General features: G+C 55.2%; 2 protein-coding genes across 2 annotated transcripts in view; both read left to right on the forward strand.

Annotated features, from left to right (window-relative positions):
- The window catches only part of LOC103762715 (transforming protein p54/c-ets-1), a 42,602-nt gene extending 37,599 nt beyond the window's left edge, over positions 1-5,003 (forward strand). Inside the window, exon 5 of the mRNA XM_029962043.1 lies at positions 4,990-5,003. Coding sequence (XP_029817903.1) covers positions 4,990-5,003 — 14 coding nt within the window. The remainder of the gene's footprint in view (positions 1-4,989) is intronic.
- Positions 5,004-5,648: 645 nt separating this feature from the next.
- LOC115307683 (protein C-ets-2) lies at positions 5,649-11,658 on the forward strand. The gene is made up of 4 exons (XM_029962044.1): positions 5,649-5,726; positions 6,131-6,230; positions 9,745-9,863; positions 11,034-11,658. Exons 1-4 carry the CDS (start codon positions 5,649-5,651, stop codon positions 11,247-11,249), a joined length of 513 nt encoding a protein of 170 aa, XP_029817904.1. The 3' UTR covers positions 11,250-11,658.
- The last annotated feature ends 859 nt before the right edge of the window (positions 11,659-12,517 follow it).

Below are 12,517 nucleotides of genomic sequence, written 5' to 3' on the forward strand. Positions count from 1 at the left end.
CTGCAGCTCCTCTGAGGGTGGGCATCCCACAGCTCCTGCAGGACGTGGGACCTGGCTGAGGGAAGGCCTGCTGTTCCATTCCCACCTGGCTGGGGCTGGAAGGAGCTGGTGTCTGCTTGGATCCCTGGGAGCACGGGGTGGCAGAGAGCCCACATTCCCCCTCTGACACCGTGTTGGCCACTCCTGGTTCCCCCCTCAGGCAGGAGCAGCTGCATCCCCAGCACTGCTGGGTGGGATGGGAATGATCCTCTCCCCTTCTGGCACAGGGAATCCCTTGCTTTTGCTCCGTACCTTGGTGTGAGGCAGGGCTGGGATGGTGCCAAAGCAGTCCCAAACATTTTCCATTCTCATCTGGGAGAGATGAGGAGCTGATAGGCCATGGAAACTCCTGTGGTGTGACAGCCCTGCAGCAACCTGGCATCTCCACGGAGATGGGATGGGGCTTCCAGCTAAAACTGAGCTCATCCTTTCCATGGCTTTTCCCTGTGCTCCGAGTGGAACTCAGGGCAGCTCCTGCCAGCTCCCCTTGCTCTGCACACGCTGATCTCTCCTGCCCCAGCTGGGAGCAGCCGGTGGAAAGAGTTTGTGCAGATAAGGATCAGCAGGTTCAGAGCAGATCCTGAGGTGTGACTGTCCCTGAAATCTCCTCCCACGCTCGGCTCATCTTGGGGCTGATCTCGAGCTTTTTGTGAGGGTGGGGAGAGGGGTAGGAGGAAGGAGAGGTGGGGAGATAATTTTAGGAGTGCAGAAAAGGAAGTGGTTTGTTGCTATAGCTTTAGTTAGAAAGAGAGCTCAGCCCTGCCTGCTCAATGAGACCAAGTCTATACAAAATATATACAAAGTCTATACAAAATATGAGTGTGCTCCGCTGTTCCTGAAAGGATTTTGGCTCGGGGGGTGTGGTGGGAAGAGGTAGGAGGGACCATGCCCAGGTTCTTATCCTCTGCTGTGCCATGGAAATTGCTGTTCCTGAAAAAAGAGACCAGGGACCACGACTTGCAATTTTTATTCCCATTTTCTCCCAGCAATGCCTTTGGAAGTGCTTTGGGTATCCAGTGCCTGGGAAGGAGCACTGGATGAATTTTAACATCTGGGGAAACTGAGGCACAGAGGTGCTGGCAGAACTAGGAGCTCTTGTTTTCCAAGCTGGATGTTTCCCTCTACATTTGCTGTAGCTCATGGAAAAGAGTGGAAAAGAACCACCCCCGCAGAGAGGCAGGAGCTGAAGTCAGAGCTGGACCCTGTGCTTTTCCAAGGAATAGCAGCACCCCAAAGGCTGTCCTTGGCCTGGTGCCGCCAGGAAGGGGGGACTTGGGTTCCTGCAATGCCAGAGCACAATTCCAAACCCTCTGTGCAGTGTAACATTTTCCCTCACCTCATTTGAAAACCCCCTTTGAGCTGAGAAGAACATCCCTTGGCCCAGGCACTTCTGTGGGATCAATAAGTGGGAGGCCTGATTTTGTATTTATATTTGCACTGATTCACTTGAGAGACTTTAAATGTGGAGAGGAAAATCCAGGATCACTCAGAAATCCTTGGGCTGGGGCTCTGCTTGCTCTCTCCAAAGGCTGCTGAACAATATTCAGTCCTTGTACAACCACATCCCCTTTGCCATCGGGAATGGGCTCTGGGCAGGTGATCTCTGCAGGCAGGTGACTCCAGAGGTGTCCTCTGACCCTTTCCAAGCTCTCTGGCCCGTCAGCACCTTCAGCTTTCTGTGCCAAGGGTGGGTGCAGAGCAGAGCTGGGTAGCTGTGAGAGCAGCAAGAGCGAGTGAGGATGTGTTGTGTCACAAACTGGAGGAGAAGTGGGCACTCTCAAACTCTGTGCTGATGCATTTCTGCCAAAAAATGCCACTCAGGCTGCCCAGAACTGCTGGAGGCTGTCTTGGGCTGGCTAAGCAAGGAGTGGGGGACTCAGGCAGAGCTTTTGCTGCTTTCTTTGCTTTGCTCTGCACTCCTTTTACTTTACTGGGGGAGGAAGTGCTGTCTCGCAGCTCCAGCGGAGGAACTCGGTGTCTGGGCTCTGGCTGTGGCTCTGGGGAGGAGGTGGAGCCTCCAAACGAGCAGAGCAGGGGATTGACAGCCCAGGGCCCCCAAACAAGACCCTCATGTTCCATTTCCCCCTCAGTGGATTCCTTGAGCCCACACCCAGCACCCAAAGGCACCCTGTGGGGCTGGGCCATCACATCTCCAGGGCTTTCTGGGGGTTGAGAACTCAACAATATTTGTCAGGTTTTGTTGCCAGGGCCCTGTTTTCGTGGTGGTGGCCTAGGGAGGTGGCCCAGTGCCCTGTCACAGCACATCTCTGATGGTATCTGCCCCGGGAGGCGCAGCCTGGGCTGAGAAGGTGCATTTTGGCGGAAGCTCCGTCGGGGTTTGGTGTGTTCTTGGGGTTTGATGTGTTCCTGGGGTCTGATGTGTTCTTGGGGTTTGATGTGTTCTTCACCAGCTCCGAGAGCTTCTCAAAGCTGCCTTATCTGCCCCCACATCTTGACCTAGTTTGACAAGTTGCCATGGTTGCTCAGATAGAGGTTGATGCAATTTTCTTATCTTTCCTTTGAAGGAGAAATGTGATTGCTCTGGAGTTGGTGAAGTTCCGTTTCCATGGCTGCAGGGAGGGCCAGCCCTGGACACCTGGGTCTGGAGCCAAAGCTTGGCCAGCTTGAGTCTCACTCACAGGAGCAGCTGGAGCTGTGTCAGGGCAGGGTCAGGTTGAATCTCAGGCAAAGGTTCTTCCTCCAGAGGCTGGTTGGGCACTGCCCAGGCTCCCCAGGGCTGTGGGCACAGCCCCAAGGCTGCCAGAGCTCCAGGAGGGTTTGGACAATGCTCTGAGGGACAGGATGGGATTGTTGGGGTGTCTGCAGGGCCAGGAGTTGAACTTGGATGATCCTTGTGGGTGCCTCCTAGCTCAGGAGATTCTGTCGTTCTCCATCAAGGCAGATTTGGGGGGGTTGCCAGCAGACAGAGGGCACCTGGTACATTCAGGCAAGCCAGGGGTCAGGGGGTCTGTTGGCTGCTAAACCTCACCTTGGCTCAGCTGAGCTGAGCTCAGTCTAAGCTGCCTCGCTGAGCAGCAGAGCAGTGTTGGGGTGGGTGGGTGGTGTTGGGGTGGGTGGGTGCTGGTGCTCAGCTCATGCTGGGACATGGCAGAGACCCCTCTGTCCCTGAGCCCAGCTGGGCTAAGCCAGGCTCAGCTCTGGGGCTGTGCCATGGTTGGATCCTGCACTGTGCTGCTCCTGGTGACTCCCGTGGCCACCAGCAGCTGTGTGGGACCTGCTGCCACATGGACAAACCCAGCTGGTGTGTGTCAGGGTGAGCAGCCTGTGCCTGAGGCAGTGGGGTGGGACTGACCCCCTGGGCTCTGACCTTCCAGCCCTGCATTTGCTGCTGCTCTGCTGCCTCTCTCCTGCTGGCCCAGGGGAGGCTCAGCTTTGTGATGGCCACGGAGCTCTGAGCTGGTTTGGGTTCTGTGGAGCAGCTGTGTGGGTTGGAGCCGAGCTGTGGGGTTTGTTTGCTCTGTGTGTGCAGGACCCGAGCGCGGCCGGGGCTTTCCACAGCCCTCATGTCTGAGCTGCCACAGCCCCAGAGCTCAGCTGGGCTGAGCTGCTGCTGCACCTCACTGAGCAGGCTCTGCAGGGCCCCTCCCTCGAGTGCAGGGAGAAAGGCAGGAAAGAGGGATGGGAAAGGTGGAGTCAGCCAGACCTTGATCCCACATCTGTGAGGCTGAAGGTGGTGCTGGCCTTGCCTGGTGGGGAAGCTGCTGATGCCTTTAAAGCCACTCTCAGCACCAAAAGAGTTAATGCCCCTTGAGTGTGTCTGTCAGACTGTTATTATCCTGTTATCATCCTGCCCTTAGGAGGCAGTGGAGGGAGCAGCCCCTTCTGAGAGATGTTATCTCCCCTGAGCACCCAGAGGCTTCTCTCCACCAAACCTTCCTGCCCAGGCCAGATCCCAGCCTGGTCCTCGCCCTCAGCATTCACAGGGCCGTGTCCATGGGGCCCACATTTGCTGCCAAACCCCTGTGCCCGGAGTTGTGTGTGGTGCAAAGGCTCTGAGCAGCCTGTGTTTCTGGGTGATGTTATCAGTGACCCTGCAGTGAAAGCACAGCTGCTGTTTTGCAAGAAAGTCGAGTTGGTGCCAAAGAAAGCGGGTCTCTGTCAGGACACTTTGTGTGCTGCTTCCCCTCCCCTTGTTGCTGTGCTGCTGCTCTGAAGCTCCCACGAGCCAGTTCCCCCACGTGCTGTGGTGATCAGCATCCAGAATTCCATCAGCAGCCCCTCTCCCACCATGCCCCACTGATCCCTCTGTCCTTGGCATCCAGAGCCTGGGCAGCAGCATTCCTAGAAACATCAGCATCCTTCCTGCTCTGCCTGTGTAGGCACCTGCCCTTGGGGCAGGGGGATCTGGAGGTGCAGGAAGCCACCCCAGCAGCCAGAATCACAGAATCAATGAGGCTGGAAAAGACCTCTGAGATCATCAAGTCCAACCTGTGACCCAACACCACCTTACCCAGCCCATGGCACTGATGCCACATCCAGTGTCTTCTTAAACACCTCCAGGGATGGGGACTCCACCCCCTCCCTGGGCAGCCCATTCCAGTGTCTGATCACTCTCTCTATAAAGAACTTCTTACCAATATCCAACCTAAACCTCCCCTGGCACAGCTGAAGACCCAACCCTCTTGTCCTACTGCTGCTTCCTGGGAGCAAAGCCTGACCCCCACCTGGCTTCCCCTTCCTGTCAGGGAGCTGGAGAGAGTGAGAAGGTCTCCCCTGAGCCTCTTCTCCAGGCTGAATCCCCCCAGCTCCCTCAGCCTCTCCTCCCAGGCCCTGTGCTCCAGTCCCTTCCCCAGCACAGCAGCCCCTCTGACCCCGTGCAGAGCAGGGGGTGGTGTGACCTTGCTCCTCTGGGTCATCCCTGTGACCTCAGGGGTGACCAGCAGCAGCTCCTGCTGCTTTCTGCCTCTGGGGCCCTTCTCCCCTCCCCAGGGTGTGGAGCTTGAAGGTGGGACTGGTTCAGTGGCTGCTGCTCCACCTGCCAGACGTGCAAACAAAGCCGGCCCCACGCGCCGCTGCCCAAGCGTGGAGGGGCTGAACTCCCCCAAGCTGCTGCAGCCCTGGGCTGGGGGGGGACAGTGGCTCTGGCTCTGGCTCTGGTTGGGGTTGCCCAGCGGCTCAGGGCCTGCAGGGCCACCCTCAGGGGGGATGGGAAGCTCATGAAACCCCCTTGAGCTTTGCCAGATGCCTCTGGAGCTCAGAGGAAGGTTGGATGATGCTTTCAGGCACGTGGTGGGATTGTTGGGGTTGTCCTGTGTGGGGCCAGGAGTTGATCTCTTCTAACTTGGGAGGTTCTGTGACCAGTCCTCCCAACATCATCTTCCTCAGAGCAGAGGAGGTGCCTCAGGAAAGCAGCTCTTGCTCAGAGTTGCCCACCTGACTCTTGTCCTGACTATAATCACGGCCAAAAGCAAGTTGCTCCCCAAGGAAGGTGCTTTCTGGGTCCTTCCCTGCTTCTTTTTGCACCTGTTTTTTGGAGATGCCTCCACCTGAGCTCCACCACTGCCCTCCCAGCACTTCCCAGTGTGTGACTCCTGCCCCAGTCCTGGCAGGAGCTGCGGAGGAGGCGGCTGGGCCCGGTCTGACGAGTGATGGGGACCAGCTTTGCTGTGCCCCAACACTTTGGGGGAATTGGGGACCAGGGTGCCATGGAGGGGGGCTGGGGCAGGGTGAGTGAGGTGACACTCACGTGAGAGAGGTGAAGGCTGTTTTGGAGACGTTGCCACGAGCACTTGTTTTGTTGGGTTGGAACCACAAACCGCAGAGCCCCAGCAGAGGTGCAGCGCTGAGGGGGGGTTTCAGGTGGTTTTTTTTTCTCTTCTTTTCTTGTTTGAAAGAAGGAAAACAAAACAGAGGCCGTTGAGAGGGGTGGTGTGTGAAACTGTCTCAAGAGAGTGGGGATGACTTGTTTGGGGCTGTGCCCTCCCTGGTTTGGCACCATCCGCCCCAGCCGGGTGGTGCCACCAGCACCACACCAGTTTAATTTCCCAGTGCTTGGGAATGGGGTGGGGGAACCTCCAAACCTGAGCAAGGAATGGTGTGGCCCCACACCCTTAGGCCTGGGTGCCCTCAGGGGCTGGTGCTGCCGGAGCTCCGGCTGTTCCCGCTGGAGGAGCCGCCTGTGCTCCGGCTCCAGAGGAATATTTTCCCCCTGACGCCGGAGAATTCCTGTGGTGTGACACTCCCTGCTCAAGGACCCTGTTCAGTGCCACCAGGGCCAGACAGGGCCCCCATTGTGGCCCCTCTGGTGGGTGCTATTCTGAGCAGCCCCGGGGTGCTGGAGGTCACCCCCCACCCTCTGATCCCCCCTTGTCCTTTGTGCAGCAGGGGCTGCCCCCGTTCCCCAGCCAGGGCTGGGGTTGCTCTGGGAATCTCCTGGAAGTGCATGGGGCATAGAAGTTGCTTTGTGTCCCTCTACTCCATGCTTGGAGCTGCATCCAAACCCAGGCTGCAGGAACACCCCAGTGGGGGTGGTTTTGGAGATAACCAATGGGTCCTGGGGTGGGTTACACCCACTGAGCTGTGCCAGCCTGGAACAGTCTGTGTCTGCTTGTGGCATGGAGTGATCCCAACCAGGCATCCCAAGGGGGATTTCCAGCCCTGGATGGGGGTGAGAGGAAGGGGTGAAGCAGAAGGGATGGAAAATGGGCGCTGCTCCCAGCTCCTGGGGTGCACATAAAGCCTGGCAGCTTTGGAGATGTGACATCCAGGAGTGGCATTGCTGCACCAGCCAAGGGTTAGCTTGAAATCCTGTGGGAAAAGAGGAGATTTCCAAGGATCTCCCAGCTCCTTGCTAGTCTGCAGAGTAAGTGAAAGGAGCCCATTTCTGCAGATCTCCCTCCCAGCACTAACTGCAGCTGCACCAGATGGTGTCTGGACTTCCAGAACTCTTTCCCTGTTCCATTTACCTTCCTGCCCTCCTGGTTTTGGGCACACAGGCTCAGGCATGTGCCAGGGTTTGGCTCCTGCCACCCTGTGCCCGGCTGACATCTCAAGGTGCCCTGGCTGGCACATCTGCAGGGCCCCTCTGCCCTCCCCTGGGGCAAGGAGGGTGTGTGTTTACAGGAGCTGGGACATGCCTGGAGCCCTGCAGTAAACACATTCTTCACATAATTGCTTGTCCAACACAGAGGAATTTGGGGTTTTACGTGTCCCACAGGCAGCTCAGAATAGACCTTGGGAATCCCTGTTCCAAGGATGACACTGCTTCCTTTGGAAATCCCACAGTACCCAGCAGAGGGTGGCAGGAGCCCTGCTTTGCTTGCTGGAGAGAGGGCAAGAATTCCTGGGTTTCCCCCGGGGAAAGATCTCCCTGCCAGCTGGAAGCCAAGCAAGAACTGCACTGGCCACTTGGCTCGGGGGCAGTGCCACTGGAGCCTCCAAAGGCTCCTGCAGAGCCAGGATGGCCCAGGGGAGTTGTGGGGGCACTTCCTTACCCCAGAACCTGGTCTCTGGGGGATGGGCTTCCATCCAGCTTATTTTGGGGAGGGAATCAACAAAAAATCCTTGTCCTTTGGTTGGGCAGGAGAGAGACAGATCTGAGGGGATGGACCCGGTCTCGCTTCAGCCTTGACTCCTTGGGCACGTCTCTGTTACCCTGATTTGGGGCTTGGAGGCTCCCTGGCTCTGTGCAGGGAACTGATGTCAATTCATATGGGCCAAGACAAACCATCCCCTTGGGAATTCACCTGATGTTCCCCATGGAACACCTCAGGTGGCCAGAAAAACCTTTTTCCCCATGTTTTCGCTGGGTTTATTTCTCTGCTGTAAATAGGCCCGAGCTTTGAGATGTGGTGGCATTTCAGGCCAGGCTTTTGGCTCTTCCCTTTGGGATGAGAGGCAAAGGCATCATTTGAATTTCCTCCCTCATTTTGGCTGGGATAACCCAACTCCATCCCTACTGGAGTCACTGTCTTGGCCAGCTCCTGCCGGGAGCGACTGGCTGGAGCCTTTCCCGCCGAGTCTCTTCCCACTTCCAGGCAGAAATGACACTGGGAGCTCCCTGCTTTGTCCTGCCCGTGACTCTGATAACCCCCAGGGCTTGGCAGGGAACCCAGTGCCTCCAAAACCCAGGAGCAGTTCCCCAGGGATGACAGGAGGGAAGCAATGTGGGAAGGGCTGGATGGGACCCACGATTCCCCTGTCCTGGAGCCAGCTCCCTCATTTCCTCCTCCCAGCAGCTTGGCTGCTTTTGAGTCATTCCAAACTCTTCCCTCCTTGGGTTATCCCACAGCCACAGCTCTGACAGCTCCCATTGTCATTCCTGGAAACAGGCTGGGCTCCCTCCCTTTTTCTGAGCCCCTGGCTCGTTTATTCCCCGCTTGAAGCTTCTGCTCGTCGCTGTCAGCACTGGGTTCATCCCGGCCTAATCCAGCCTGTGCAACTCCTTCTGGGATAAATCATTTCATCCATCGTCTGGCTCTGTTATTGTTATTATTAGGGATATGTCCTAGACTGGGTTTCAAACCTGGCAGGATCTCTCCCAAAACACGTTGCCCAGGGCTAAGTGCAATATTTTGGGCGTGGCCGCGTTTGGAAGTTGCTCATCAAAGAGATTTTGGCTCCAGGGCTTCTCCTCTACCTTGGGTTGGGACACGAGCCCAAGGAGGAGATAAATGTTGTGAAACCTCTTCATGAATCCAACCAAGACCAGGCTGGGGAGCACTGGGGGGCTCTGGGACCCTGAGGCAAATTCTCTTGGCCAAAATTAGCAATCAGAGGAAAAATGGAAAACGTGATGTTATCAGGAGAGGGGGAATGTCCGTGGCATGAGATGCTGTCCATCATAATCCGGCTGGATTAGGGGAACCAGCAGCCACAGGGAGGTTTCCTATGATTTCCTAAGATTTGCCATGGGGAAGTCCACCCACAGGCCCAAGGAAGAGATAAGTATTGTGAAACCTTTCCCTGAATCCAGCCAAGACCAGGCTGGGGAGCACTGGAGGGCACTGGAGGGCACTGGGACCCCAAAGCAAATTCCTATTGGTCAAAATTAGCGATGATTTTGGAAACGTGGAGCCCACAGTGTTGTCAGGAGAGGTGGAATGTCCATGGCACGGGATGCTGTCCATCCCCTCCTGTCTCTCCAGCTGGATCAGGGGAAGCAGCAGCCCCGGGGAGGTTTCCCCTGGATTTGCTGAGCTCTGCCCTGGGGAGCTCCAGCAGGGCTGAGCTGGGGAGCTCTGTGTGTGCCGTCCCCCCTCGGAGCCGGCCTCGCCCATTCCTGCAGCAACACGCCCTGGGAAGAGGCCAAATAATTGTCATACCTGGGTCCCCCCTTATCTTGGGAAGGTCGGGAAGCAGGAGTGTGCTGGAGTTCACCTCATGGCCAGCAGCTCTTTGGCATGGAGAGCACTGGGTGCTCCTGTGCCAAGACAATGACTCCTCGCTCTTCCCCTGCCAGAAAAATAATCCTATTTATGTAACTCGAAGTGAAGCATTCCAGGGCATGAATATTCAGCTCTTCCTGCAAATAGGAAGCTCTGTTACCTGCAGGATTGAACTCCCCAGCTGTCAGCTCAGCCCACATCTTGCCCTGTGGCTGCTGATGCTGGTTTTGACAGCAGGAGGTTTTCTTTTCTTCCAGTGAACACCATTTGCATGGGATTTTTTCCCCCATCCGGGATAGAAGGAGCTGTGCTTTTCCTGGTATTAATGTCCCATTAAATGTCTCCTTTGTCTTTGTAGGCAGTGGACCCATCCAACTGTGGCAATTCCTGCTGGAACTGCTCACTGACAAGTCCTGTCAGTCCTTCATCAGCTGGACGGGCGATGGCTGGGAATTCAAACTCTCCGACCCAGACGAGGTAGAGTTCCCTGGAATGAAGTGCACAACCCAAATTCCTCAGAGATATTGGTGTGGATAACCCACTCCTCCTTTCTCTGGGGCTGGGATTTGTGCAGTCATGTTCTTCTGGCCTTGGGTATGTGGGGAAACCAACTGAAACCTGGTTAAAAATGGGGCAGCAGTGACACCTTGGGAGCAGTGATTTGTGCCCAGAGTTGGTGGGAAGGAGCTGAAACAGCACAGGGAGAGGAGCAGTGGCAAAGCTCTTCAGATAGGCCATGGACAGGTGAGAGGGGGGGACTGTCCACTGGTTTTGGGGAACACATGGGATATTTGTTGCCTTCCCTGGCTGAGGTTGGAGCCAGATGGAGGTTGGTCTCTTCTCCCAAGTACAAGAGACTGGACAAGAGGAAATGGCCTCAAGTTGCACCAGGGCAGGTTTAGGTTGGATATTGGGAAAATTTCTTCACATTTCTTCACAGAAAGGGTTGTCCAGCCCTGGCATGGCTGCCCAGGGCAGTGGTGGAGTCCCCATCCCTGGAGGGATTTAGAAGCCACGTGGATGTGGCACCTGGGACATGAGTTAGTTGTGGGATTGGCTGTGCTGGGAGAATGATTGGACTTGATCTTAGAGGGCTTTTCCAACTTAAATGATTCTGTGTATCCTCATGGAATCCCAGAATATGCTGAGTCAGGAGGGACCCACAAGGACCATCCAGTCCAACTCTCAGCCCTGCACAGGTCCAGCCCCAAGAGTCTGTGCCCCAGCCCCTGTGCCCCAAAGGATCATCCAAACCCTCCTGGAGCTCTGGCAGTGCCCAACCAGCCTCTGGGGGAAGAACCTTTTGCTGAGATCCAACCTGAGCCTGCCCTGACACAGCTCCAGCCATTCCCTGGGTGCTGTCCCTGGTCCCCCCAGAGCAGAGCTCAGTCCCTGCCCCTCCTCTGCCCCTGCCCAGGCAGTTGGAACTGCACTGAGGTCTCCCCTCAGTCTCCTCCTCTCCAGACTGAACCCTCTGCAGTGCCCTGGGTTGGTTGTTCCAAGCACTGATGCTCACGGCCCACCCGTGTCCATCTCAGCACCGACTTAAACGACGACACGGAAAATCCTCTCCCTCCCCTCGTACCCAGCTGAGAACTCCTCAACCGAGCCATGCTGACCTCTCCTCCCTTTCACCCCCTCTGCCAGGTGGCCAGGAGATGGGGCAAGAGGAAAAACAAGCCCAAGATGAACTACGAGAAGCTGAGCCGGGGGCTGCGTTACTACTACGACAAGAACATCATCCACAAGACGGCGGGGAAGCGCTACGTGTATCGCTTCGTGTGCGACCTGCAGAGCCTGCTGGGCTACACCCCCGAGGAGCTGCACGCCATGCTGGACGTCAAACCCGATGCTGACGAGTGAGGAGGACCCAGGGCCACCCCCTGTCCTCCCGGAGAGCCTTTGGGACTGTGTTGGTGCATTTTTTCCCCGCGTTTTTTGCCGTTCTTTTTGCCGTTCGTTACGTTGCGTTTTTTTCGGGAGCGACTCGGATTTGATGCTTTGAGGGGGTCGGGTGGAGGAAGAGGAAAACTTTTGGCCAAAGTTTGGGTCAGAGTTAGGATGGGCTTTGTGGTTGTTTCCTGCAAGCTCCAAGACAGGCTTTTTTTGGGGCGAAATTCTCTCCGTTCGTTGCGTTGTTTTTTTTTTTTCGAGAGCGACTCAGATTTGATGCTTTGAGGGTGTTGGGGGAGAGGGTGGAGGAAGAGCCAAATTTTGGCCAGTTTGGTTCAGAGAAGGATGGGCTTTATGGTTGTTTCCTGCAAGCTCCAAGACAGGCTTTTTTTGGGGCGAAATTCTCTCCGTTCGTTGCGTTGTTTTTTTTTTTCGAGAGCGACTCAGATTTGATGCTTTGAGGGTGTTGGGGGAGAGGGTGGAGGAAGAGCCAAATTTTGGCCAGTTTGGTTCAGAGAAGGATGGGCTTTATGGTTGTTTCCTGCAAGCTCCAAGACAGGCTGTTTTGGGGTGAAATTCTGAGTTTAAGAAAGCCAGAAAAATGTAGCTCATTTAAAAAAACCAACAACCCCCTCCCCACCCTTTGCTGTTTAGAAAAAATATGATGAAATGGATCCCTGTGGTTATTCACCCAAACTGACAGTTCAAGAAATGACAATATTCCCGAGGATTTCAGGATTTTCAAGTTTTTTTGGGGGGGTTGGGGAGGGGAAAAACCAACTGGGTGAATATTCCTGCTTCGGGGAGGGGCAATATAGGAAAAACACAAGAATTGTTGTTCTTGTTCCATCACTTTTCTGTCCATTGTCTTCTTTTCTACAAGAGACAGATTTTTTTTTTCCTAGGAGGGATCAAGACTCTTTTTTATTTTTTAATTTGTTAAAGTTTTATTTTACTAAATTTTGTGCCAGTATTTGGTTGTTTTTTATTTTATTTTTTTTAAATAGTCTTAAGCTCTAAGATGGTCTCAGTATTGCAATATTGTGTGTGTTTGTTTCTGTTATGCCAGCAGAGAATTTTATCACAGTGAGGAAAAGGAGAAAAAAAAAAAAAATTAGTTTATGTAGACCCCACTGGAGAATTGGAACGTTACAACTTGGATGTGAAGGAAAATTAACTCCAAACTGGCTCCTGGTGATGCTGGCTGGGTGTGCCACCCTCAGTTCCAGTTCCACACT

This window comes from Manacus vitellinus, unplaced genomic scaffold (genome assembly GCF_001715985.3).
Source record: "Manacus vitellinus isolate BGI_N305 unplaced genomic scaffold, ASM171598v3 scaffold_41_pilon, whole genome shotgun sequence".
Lineage (NCBI taxonomy): Eukaryota > Metazoa > Chordata > Aves > Passeriformes > Pipridae > Manacus > Manacus vitellinus.

Coding starts and splice junctions, on each gene's coding strand:
- LOC115307683 (XM_029962044.1), top strand. CDS start 5,649: ATGGGGACCAGCTTTGCTGTGCCCCAACACTTTGGGGGAATTGGGGAC. Junction 5,727..6,130: donor TGGAGGGGGGCTGGGGCAGG/GTGAGTGAGGTG, acceptor GGGTGCCCTCAG/GGGCTGGTGCTGCCGGAGCT. Junction 6,231..9,744: donor GACGCCGGAGAATTCCTGTG/GTGTGACACTCC, acceptor TTGTCTTTGTAG/GCAGTGGACCCATCCAACTG.